The following is an 11,713-nucleotide window of genomic DNA, read 5'->3' as shown; positions in this document are numbered from 1 at the left end:
GCACTACAGCTTAGTTGTTCCCCCCTCCTTTGTCCTCCTGTTTCCCCTCCCTCTCCCCTCCAGAGAGGAGTTAAACAGTCTGATGGCGTGTGGGACAAAGGAGTTTTTAAGTCTGTTAGTTCTTGTCTTTGGGAGAAGCAACCTGTCACTGAACAGACTCTTCTGGTTGTTAATGGCCGTGTGCAGAGGATGCCCAGCATTGTTCATAATGTCCATCAGTTTCTTTAATGTCCTTTTCTCTGCCACTGTCACCAGAGTGTCCAGCATTACAGTGTTTCAAACAACCCCGCGCGCACACACACACACACACACACACACACACACACACACACACACACACACACACACACACACACACACACACACACACACACAGAGCTACTTTTTGTACAATGCTTAGTCTTTTGCACTGTTGTGAGTCTGCATCGTTCTGTCGTAGCACCACAGTCTTGGAGGAACGTTGTCTCCTTTCACTGTGTACTGTACCTCTGCACATGGCTGCAATGACAATAAAGCCACCTGACTTGGAGCAGGAAACATGTGGGCACTGTACTGAATACATAAGATGAAGGTGTGATGAATGCAAACGCCTCACATCAATCTTGGTTGACGACTTCTGTGGTTCCCTCACAGGTGTCAGATTTCAACAGTGTTATAGTTCACCACAAGGTGGGTCCAGTGAGTAAGCTGCCAGTACGCCCTGTACTGAGATCAGAGTGAAACTGTCAAATCTGAAGCCCTGATCGTTTTTAATGAGTAAGAATTTCACTGAAAGTGTAAAAATGCATCAGCTGATAGACAGCAGACTTTATCTGCCTTCATTCAGATCAAACCACAAATCATGGCCGAGCTGACCGAGCAAGCCCAAAAGTGTGTGCTGTGTTAAGGTCAGGGAGGAGGGTGGGTGAGACTTGAGCTCCATTTATAGAGAGAGAAAGAGTCCATGTGAGCTCACACATGTGCCACCACATACTGCCGGCACAGTGGGACGAACATCGTGAGAGTTTGAACGTTCTCCTGTCGGGAAGAGGAGGAGCAGAGCAGAAGTGTGAAACAGATCAACTGCAGGTGGAGAGCAGCTTGTAAAGTAAGTCATTCTAAGGTGTGTTTTCACCTCACGCTGCCACGTGCAGTGGAGGTCGTGCTTGATGAATGTGGACCACGTCTTTGTTTGTAACTATTAATATTGTTCAGTCGTTCCCACGTGTCCTCTCTGTGTCCGCATTTTAAAACTGCTGACAGTAAAGAGATTTTTGTTGGCCAATCAGAAAGGTCTTTGAAACATGAAAGCAGGCTAACAGCATTAAAAGAAACATCACATCGAGTGGAGACCACAGTGGACACAGCACCAAGTTACTCATTCATTTCCAAAAGCATGGCAGTTATTTAATGCTGGGCTCGTCTTACTGACCACTCAAGGTCCTTTAAGTACCACGCTAACCAGTGTACAAGCTAGAGTACTTCACAGGCACACTGGGACCATGCAAACCCCACGCAGACAGGCTGCCAGGAATCGTCTTCATGTGAGGAAACAATTCAAACAACGCACCACCGTTCTGCCACGTCACATCTAGTTAGCTTATTTTTGCTCTTTTCCAGTCACGCAGTCTAATTCTTGCACATTAAAGTAGCTCTGCAGGTCATCATCTGTCTGAAAAATGCTGTTTTAGCCCTTCGTCTCTTTTAAGGACCCCTTTCTTCTGATTGGCTGCCCCTCAAAAACATAAGGTTTGAACAGCAGTGTGCTAATATGACCACATCAGGGATATGCCCACACTGTGACTTCATAAAGATCTGATCTCTTATTTGCAGATGTTGACACATGGACAGACCTACATCATTACTGGCACTGTTGTCAGGGTTAACGTTAGTCCCAGGGTCAGTCTCTATGAAGTTAAAGTCAGCGTAATGCCCTCTAACGTGATGACACCCGATAGCTCCTACTGTGGGTCATATGAGGTCAAACTCCTCCTCCTTCCTACCCCCTCAATAATTCCTTTTGTGACAGCTCTAAGGTGAAGCTCCACCTGCTTTTTAAAAATAATAACATAAATATAGTGACCCTCAAACAGGAAAGCATCCTCGCACGTCCTCACTACCACGTGGAACTGACCACCACCAACAGCTCGCACACTGCAGAACTCCCAGTTTGTTTAGTGCTTGATGTTTCAGGCCCACATGCTCGTCATCACCTGTCACAGGTCACAGGACCATGACCAACAGCAGGAATAACCAATGAAAACAACATCTTATGAAGCACAAACAGCTGAGAAAGCTACAAGTAATACACATCGCCTTGACATGAGGAAAAAAGACAAAAGGAAATAAGAGTAATTAAATGCAGTCACTGGTGGTGGTCACGTGACCTATATTTAAGCTAGCGCTGTCCTGTGTTTCATTGGCTGATGAAGAGCACAAACTGCAGCTCTGCAGTGTGAAAGGAGTTTATTGTTTCCACACTGACGATGGTGCACAGGAGTCCAGATGGAGGCGGGACGACTTGTAACTAGTGACTGACTCATAATCAAGATTCCTCAGGGTTTAAAAAGGTAACACGACAAGACTTCACCAAACAAAGGGCGATGTCGCGCCAAGTCGCGCTGGGTGTCTCACGTTCAGCTGTAATTCATGCAAAGCTACTCTTATAGCTTTGCATGAATCAAGTCCAACAAAGAGCATTGCAAGAACTCCACAAGTTTAGGTTCATGTATATGTAACAGATGTGTTCCTGCGTTGTGTCTGACACTGACAAAGAAACGTAAAACAAACAAAGACCTCCAAGTAAATAACTTGCCCACTTGTAATCTATTACATATAGACTCTGGGTTAATGACTTGTTTGGCCAGAGAAGTTGATTTAAGCAGTGATCTGAAAAAGTCCAGTGCTGTGTTTGGGGACACTGTGCAGGAGAGACAGGGAATCACACTCACGTCTTCCCTGTATCTCCAGCCGTCATGGCTCCCAGCTTGTCACAGGCATACAGGAGGAGGTGGTGGATGGCCATCACAGCCATCGTAGAGAACCTGCTGTTCTCTGCTGTGCTGCTGGGCTGGGCCTCGCTGCTCATCATGCTGAAGAAGGAAGGCTTCTATTCTCACCTTTGCCCTGGTAAGACCGCTGTAAAATGACGTCTGTTTCATTAAAAGAAACAATGCACTGCAGGAATCATCCACAAGCAGGCGCCTCTTTCACTTTAGCCTTGCAGTATTTAACCTTGCTAGAAATGAGGATATTGTGGCACGAGGTGCTTTCGGTAGCTGAAGCAGTCTTTATTTGGTCGTCCTGATTTGCTTCTTCTATGACCCGTCCCAGGAAACGAGACTGCGGACACGAATGCGACTTTCATGCAGGGCAACGATTGGAAGAGTTGTGTGGAACAAGAGGAGATACTGAATCTCGGCTTCACCATCGGATCCTTCCTCTTGAGCGCAGCCACATTACCCCTGGGGATCTTGATGGACAAATATGGGCCACGACCACTGAGACTCATTGGCAGGTATGACAGCTAAATGAACCAATCAAAGACACTTTAAACTTTAGTTCATGTTCTGAGTGAAAAGGTTTGAGGGCTGACTGCATCATCACGTGTGAGTTTAACTGTTGGGCTGAGCAGCTTGGCAGGGATGCCTGATTTAGTGTCAAACAGAGTGAAATGTGAGGTACTCAGACGTCTGTGTCTTTATGTATTTCAGTTCATGTTTCGCAGCCTCCTGCGCCATAATAGCTGCTGCTGCGTATGACCCTGAAGGTGAGGAAACACGTCAGCACACACAAAGGCAAACTCTAGCAGAGACATATTTGTAGTTTTAGTATGCCACCCTCCCTCCTCATTATGATATAACACTGCCACATGTTTACAACGTCCACCTCTGGTCAGGGAAAGTAGACAGGAAGTGACACTTGGTTTCATCACAGCTGAAGGTATTTCTCGTTTGGTCCATCAGTCCTGTCGGGCCTCATCTTCCTGGCTGTGTCCTTGAATGGTTTTGGAGGAATCTGCCTGACCTTCACTTCACTCACAGTACGATTTCCACTCACACACGCACACACACACACACAGACACACAGACACACAGACACACACACACTCACACACACAGACACACTCACACACACACACACACACACACACACACACTCATACACACACTCATACACACACATAGATACACAGACACACTCACACACACACTCACACACACACACACACACACTCATACACACAGACACACACACACTCACACACACACACACTCATACACACACACACACACACACACTCATACACACAGACACACACACACTCACACACAGACACACACACACTCACACACACAGACACACACACACACACACTCACACACACACACACACACACACACACACTCATACACACACTCATACACACACACTCACAGACACACACACTCACTCACACACACAGATACACACATAGATACACAGACACACTCACACACACACTCACACACACACACACACACACTCATACACACAGACACACACACACTCACACACACACACACTCATACACACACACACACACACTCATACACACAGACACACACACACTCACACACACAGACACACACACACTCACACACACACACACACTCACACACACACACACACACACACACTCATACACACAGACACACTCATACACACAGACACACACACTCACACTGCCTTTTCTGGCATTTCAAACCTCTGGGGATGAGTAAGTTACCATCAGTGACAACCAAACACGACCTTTCGGGGGAACTAACTTGACGTTCAGTTTGTGTCACGTGCCTCTCAGTGTTGTTCACAGTGTTGTGAGTGGACATACTGTACAAAGAGTGATGCAGTCGCTGTGCTGGTCTGTGTGGTAGAGAGAGAGATGAGTATGAACGCACAGCTGCTGATTTCACAGAACACAAACATAAGGCTTTGTGTTTATGTTGATGAAGTGCCTTGCATCTGCATTCTATCTTGCAACCACCAGATGGCGATAGCTGCGACTGCAGAAGTCTATGGTAAATGGCATATTCAGTTTTTTGCAGCCGGAATGGAGGCACCAGAAACATTTATCACGAGGGGTCAATCGAGTTAAAGTCAGTTATAACAAGTTCACTCAGCAGTGATGGGAAGCAGAGACTTGCACATGGAACAAAGTTCGCAGTATGATGCAATATATACACTGCTGGGCATCAGACTGCCCCATATCCCTACGTTTCCATCTGCCCCAGGTCCAAACTCCAACCACCTGTCCACACAGTCAGATGCAGAACATACTTAGAGTGTGTGTGTTTTCAAAAACTTGTTCTAAATTCAGCAGCAGTCCTTCAACCAATCACAAAGCTGGCTGGTCAACACACCCTCCCACACCCCTGTCAGCCCCTCACTCCATTGGTCTCTCTCCTACAGACCTAAAATAACATGAGCCTGAGTGGGTGTGTGTAGGTGAGTGTATTGTTTGTTAAGGGTTCAGGTCAGGTGGGGCAACAAGCCGATATCTTAGGGTTAAAAACAGTGTCTAAGTGAATGTTCCAAGTGTACCCATATGGAAAAGAAATCGTAAAAACATATATGATTTACTCATGAAAGTGGCCACTTTCATGAGTAAATCATATATGTTTTTAGTAAGTATACAAAACATACAAGTTTCATTATATAATTTTTTAAGGGATCTTATATGTGTTTTCACTCTTGTATGCTTTTCATACAAGTTTCATACAAGAGAGATAATAACTTTATAAGATTTATATATATCTTTTCCATATGGGTAATGCTGGCTGAAGTTATTGAGACACAATGGTGTGTGTGTGTGTGTGTGTGGGGGGGGGGGGGGGCTCTTACATAAGTACCTGATATATATAGTCAGTAACACTTGTTTAGCTTTGATAAAGCTGCCGTATAATAACTGGTTCCCAGCTCTTCCAGCATCCACATGTCAAAGTGTCCTGTCCACAAATCCAGTGATGATGTGAGCGAGTTAGAAACAGTCAGAAACAGTCAGAAACAGTCAGAAACAGTCAGAAACAGCACCAGAAGACATGAAGTAACGTGCCGGGTGGCTTGCAGTAAAACACTTTGAGTGCTCAGCCAGAATAGAAAAGGAATAAATCAGACATGAAACCAAGTGTGTGCTAGTTTATGTAAAACTGAATATTCAGCAGAAATTTAAGAAACCAGCCGGCCACGATCCAGAGTGGCTGCAGCATGTTACTGTGAAACAACAATGACTCTTTTTGCATTTTCATTTTATAGATAGATAGATATGTATACCATACCATACATATACTGTATATACATATGCATATGCATCAATATTAACATTCTTGTCTAGTTATCGGATTTATGTAGCTACGGGCTTGTGCTTCATGTTAATTTGCAATGAATTAACACAAAAAGACCCACTGGTGTCATTCTGTGGAACTGACCTGCAGCTGGTGTTGTGATATTTGTGGTTGGAACTTCATGCTTATGCTTTATAAGCTGTGTGTGCACAGAGGCAACACAGCGATGGAAAAGAGGGGAGGGCTGATAAGAATGGAGAGCCAAGGCAAACCTACAACATGGGAACATTACTCTGGGAAGGCATGACTTCAGCTGAACCTGAGGCTGTAGACAGACAAATAAAACCCAGTGATATTTACACTGGGGCAAATGAGGGCAATGTACAAACAAAGAAACTGACGGCCTGTTGCATGCTATAGCTGAATTCTCCGATATTATCGGTTTCATTTCATTTCATTTATGTAAACAAAGAGTGTTTCTCATGACACCTTCAGCGTGAACACTTGTGACACCATAGTTACAACCCCAATTCAAAAAAGAAGTTAAGACGCAACGTAAATAAAAACAGAACTCAATGGTTTGTAACTCTGACAAAGCCATGTTTTGTTTCCACAGTATAACATAAAAATGATTTTAAATATTTAAACTGAGACATTGTATCATTTGATTTAAAAAAATGGCTTGTTTTGATTAATGGGAGCAACAAAAGGCCAAAAAGGTAAACGATACTAAAAAGAAACAGTTAGAGGAAAACACGGTGACTGTACTGCTCTCTCTATGTGTTGAACTCCCTGAGCGTGAACAGCCAGCCAAACTCAAGAGCCAGGGAGGTGAGCGTACTTGCTCCTCGAACATAGTGTTGAACTGACATCATTGAACTGGAGTGAAACTAGAAACACATAAAACTAAACTCTTAATGATTGTCATACAATCAGCAGGTAAGTGTATTTAGCCACTAACATAGGAGACTTCAAGATAAGCATCCTGTAGATATACAATCTGATATTAATACAAAGAACAATAAGCAGGTAGTGGGCAAGTGTACACTTGTATCATTAGCTCAGAAGCTACGACCTATAACTACTGCACTTCAAGGAAGGTACAAAATAATGTCTCAAACACCCCATTACTAATTGTCTAATATACAAAGAACTGACTGAACTTACTTTTGCTTTCTGAAGGAGTATTTTGGATTCAACTCAAAAGATTTCAAAGGTGTAGCCATGCTTTCCCCACTGTTCCTGTCTATGCACATGTCAAAATAAAGGCTTTCCTGTCTATTCGGATGTCAAAATAAAAGCTTCACAAATTTCTGATGTATAACAATAGAAATACAATTTCCTCTTATTTGTCTCATTAGCATGTGAACATAGTCAAAACAGAACAGTGACTCGTCAGGTTAACTGACCACAGGTCAGTAACAGAAGTGAAAAATAGATAAATAACCCCGCATCTAGAAACTGTTCAGATATCTCAGAATAATGTCCGTCAGTGTGAAACTGTGAAGACTGTGTCATCGTAAACTGTACGTGATAGCAAAGGATTCTGAGAATGTGGAGAAACCTCCGAGCACAACCATCGAACCTGGAACTGATGGATGTGTGTGCGTTAAGAACAGGCACGATGGTGCCGTTGAATCAGGGACTGGGCTCAGAAACACCTCCAGTAGTGATGGTCTGTGAACACAAGTGCAGCTTCTGTTGTTCTTCGAATGAAGGTGTGTGAGAAATGAAGGTGTGTTATTCATATCTGTGATACAAATATGTAACACACACAGCAGCTGCTTATGACCACTGCTGCTACAACAGTGTAAGTGTAAAGATCAGAGCAGGACAGCGCTGATCCACAGGAAACGACACGAGCAGAGCCTTTGAGACAAAACAGAGACGCTTCTTCTTCATACTGTCATAGTCAATATACACCACGTTCCAAATTATTATGCAAATAGTGTTTAAGTGTTATAAAGATTAAATAAGTTGTTTTTCAATTAAACCCGTGGATGGGATTGTGTCTCAGGACTCTTTGTATCACTGAAATCAATCTCGGACACCTGTGATCAGTTGTTTGCAAGGTGAGCCCAATTAAAGGAAAAACTACTAAAGGAGGATGTTCCACATTATTAAGCAGGCCTCCATTTTCAAGCAATTTAGGAAGGAAAAATGATCTCTGCTGAAAAGCGTGAAATAGTTGACCGCCTTGGACACGTAATGAAAACCTCTTTCACGAAAATTTACGTGTGATCACCATAATGTTAAGAGATTTGTGGCTGAGTCAGAGCACACATGGGTTCGTGCAGATAAAGGCACAATGATGAAGGTTTCTGCCAGAGAGCAGCTGCTAAAAGGCCATTACAAAGCTGCAAACAGACATTTCAAGCTGCTGGTGCCTCTGGAGCCCTGCGAACGTCAAGCTGTAGGATCCTCCAGAGACCGGCAGCTGTGCATAAACCTTCTATTCGGCCACCCCTAACCAATGCTCACAAGCAGAAACGCTGCAGTGGGCCCAGAACCACATGAAGACTAATTTTCAAACAGTCTTGGTCACTGATGAGTGCAGCGCCACCCTGGATGGTCCAGATGGATGCAGAGGTGGATGGCTGGCTGCGTCGTCAGCTAAAAGGTAGTGGAGTCGTTTTTGAGCTGGAATCACGGGGAGAGTTTCAGACTGACCACTTTCTTCCTGGCACAAAAAGAAGAACTGTGCTTTCTGCAACACAACCATCTTCATGCAAGACAATGCACCATCTCATGCTACGAGGCACACCTCTGCATCTTTGGCTGCTATCAGCATAAAAGGAGAGGAACCCATTCTTCCCTGACCTCAATCCTACTGAGAACCTTTGGAGCATCCTCAGGTAAAAGAATATGAGGGTGGGAGGCCGTTCACATCCAAACAGCAGCTCTGAGAGGCTATTCTGACATCCTGCAAAGACATTCAAGCAGAAGCTTTCCAAAAACAAGTTCCATGGATGCAAGAATTGTAAAACTGCTATCAAATAAGGGGTCCTGTGTTATTGTGTGACTTGACCTGTTAAGATGTTTTTGATTGAAATAACTTTTGATGTCAGTGAAATTGATCTACTAATGCTGCAAATTCAACAAATGACCATTTTCAATTCTCTACAACCTATAAAATCTTTTGAAACTCTGTGTGCGTAATCATTTGGAAGGCGCTGTAGTAACTTAACACAGGACGTGTTGATTAAAGTCTCTCCTGACATGCACTGTGCAGCTTGTTAAAATAAGATGATGTTAGTCAGTAGAAAAGCAAAAGGATGAGCCTTTGGCTGGATCCAAGCTCACCCCAGAGTGCAGAGTTATAGATAGAGTGAACTCTGAGTAAATGCAGTCATGACTAAAATTATGAACGGCTGTGTGGATTTGACACAACTGAAACCATATTACAGCCCAGTGCATGCTGTCACGGTGGCTCTGTCTTACAGAGCTGTACAGTTTACACCCAAACCACCAACTGAACATCTTCCTGTAGAGAAAAAATATTTTCACATTTCCACTTCATGTATCCCTCCACTCTCTGACTCTTACACTAATTTGTTGTTTAAGCAACACTTAATGAATGAATGTAACTACAGAGTTACAGTGTAGCCGCTTGGCTACATAAGTAACGTTTGAATAAATTAAGACAAATGATGTATTAAATGTAATCCTCCAAATATATGAAACTGATGCAAGTTTCAACTGAGTATTACAGCCTGTAGTGTAACTGAGCCACATTCATGAGGCGGCACTGTTCCACGTGTGTCTATACTTAGAGTGACACACACGTGTGCACACACACACTCGCACACCCAAACACACACACGTCTGGTTTGCTCTCCTCGTGGGGACCTGATTTTGGTCCCCACCAGTATAGTAAGAACCCATAGACACACACACATACACACACGGCACGACTTTTTTCCCCTGTGTTTGTACAAAGCCTTTAAGAGCGCCACCTGCTGGTCACTTATTAAAATGTACAACTGTAGAGAAAATGTTGAAAGCTCTGAAGCTTTTGTCCTTGGACAGAAACTCAGATTTGCTCCGTGTGACAGCACGATCGTTTCTCTCTCTCATCTAGCTGCCGAACATGTTTGGGAACATTCGATCAACCATCCTCTCCCTGATGATTGGCTCCTATGCTTCTTCAGCTGTCACCTTCCCCGGTGTCAAGGTACAGACACACACTCACACACCTCGTTGAAAGGTGGAAAACCTTTCTTGGCTGAAAGCTAAAAGATATTGCTTGTTAAACTGTAGCAGAAGGGTTGTAAACTGTAGGGAACATGAAAGAAAGCAAAGGGGGCAGAAGGACCAAAAAGCTGATGACAGAGAGTACAGTGGACAGGAAACAGGAAGAAGAATAAACAAGAGACAACACTGGGCGGAAATAAAAGGGAGGATACTGCCGTGAGATTTCACATTAACAGTAACTAAAGGTCAAGTTTGCAGCATCATGCACACGTTTTACCTTTCCTTTATTCACCTCAACCCTGAAATCTCTTCCCTCATGCTTCTCTGTCCTACTCCTCCTCCTCCTCTCCAGGTGATTTATGACCTTGGCGTCTCTTTCCGGGTCATCATGTGGGTCTGGGCTGGAATGGCGTGCACTGTGATCCTAAACTGCTTCCTGAACTGGCCCACTGAATCTTTCCCTGCACCCGAAGACATCAGATACACGTCAGTTTTAACAGAATAGACGAATTAACACTGGAAACTGTGTCAGACGTTTAAAAGTAGAACACAAGTCTCATGATGAGACAGTTGTGATCTGTATGATTGCTCCTACAGAGCGTAGTGATCATATCTGAACTGTAAGATAAGATAAGACTTTATTGATCCCACAACGGGGAAGTTTTTGCGTCACCTCAGCTCAGGTACAGATATCAGAAGGAAATACAAAAATACAAATAAGTACAATCAATGAAAAAAGTAAGATAATACACTACATACAACGGTAGCATACACAGTATGTGACTATGGATATGGTTGGAAATATGGAAGACATCAACTATATAGCTTGACATAACTATTGTACCACTACTATTCCTATTTATAGACATGTACACCTTAAATATGCATATGTATACATATACATGCATATACACCTGCACATGTCCGTACACATGGAAGGTCCATTATGCATGAAGTGGTGAGCGTGGATGCTCCCTGGATTCCCACAGCGGTACCAGTTTGGGGTGATTCCATTCTCCCTGAGAGATTTCTCCAGGGACGACACAAAAACCTGAGTGCAGGATGCAGAACTGAGAGCGCTGAGAGTCGACTAAAGCTCACAATGGAAAGAGACATGAACAAAACACAGAGAACAGAAGAGTGACAACAACACCTGGGACAGCTGTGCACAGGCTGCTCAGAGGACAGAGTCATTGCAGTCGGTTAGGCTATAAATCACT

General features: G+C 43.7%; 1 protein-coding gene across 1 annotated transcript in view; it reads left to right on the top strand.

Moving 5' to 3' along the window:
* The first annotated feature begins 941 nt into the window (after positions 1-941).
* The window catches only part of slc43a1b (solute carrier family 43 member 1b), a 30,269-nt gene continuing 19,497 nt past the window's right edge, over positions 942-11,713 (top strand). The window contains exons 1-7 of the mRNA XM_085458353.1: positions 942-1,087; positions 2,950-3,108; positions 3,313-3,496; positions 3,693-3,748; positions 3,945-4,021; positions 10,381-10,473; positions 10,846-10,979. Of these exons, the coding sequence (XP_085314479.1) occupies positions 2,955-3,108; positions 3,313-3,496; positions 3,693-3,748; positions 3,945-4,021; positions 10,381-10,473; positions 10,846-10,979 (698 nt within the window). The 5' untranslated portion in view covers positions 942-1,087; positions 2,950-2,954. The remainder of the gene's footprint in view (positions 1,088-2,949; positions 3,109-3,312; positions 3,497-3,692; positions 3,749-3,944; positions 4,022-10,380; positions 10,474-10,845; positions 10,980-11,713) is intronic.

This window comes from Copadichromis virginalis, linkage group LG6 (assembly GCF_057382275.1).
Source record: "Copadichromis virginalis isolate Kocher_CV1m ecotype Utaka linkage group LG6, C_Virginalis_male_GT1.1, whole genome shotgun sequence".
NCBI classification, from domain to species: Eukaryota; Metazoa; Chordata; class Actinopteri; order Cichliformes; family Cichlidae; genus Copadichromis; species Copadichromis virginalis.
Note: the sequence above shows the minus strand (reverse complement) of the source record. Positions and strands in the feature narration are given on the sequence as shown.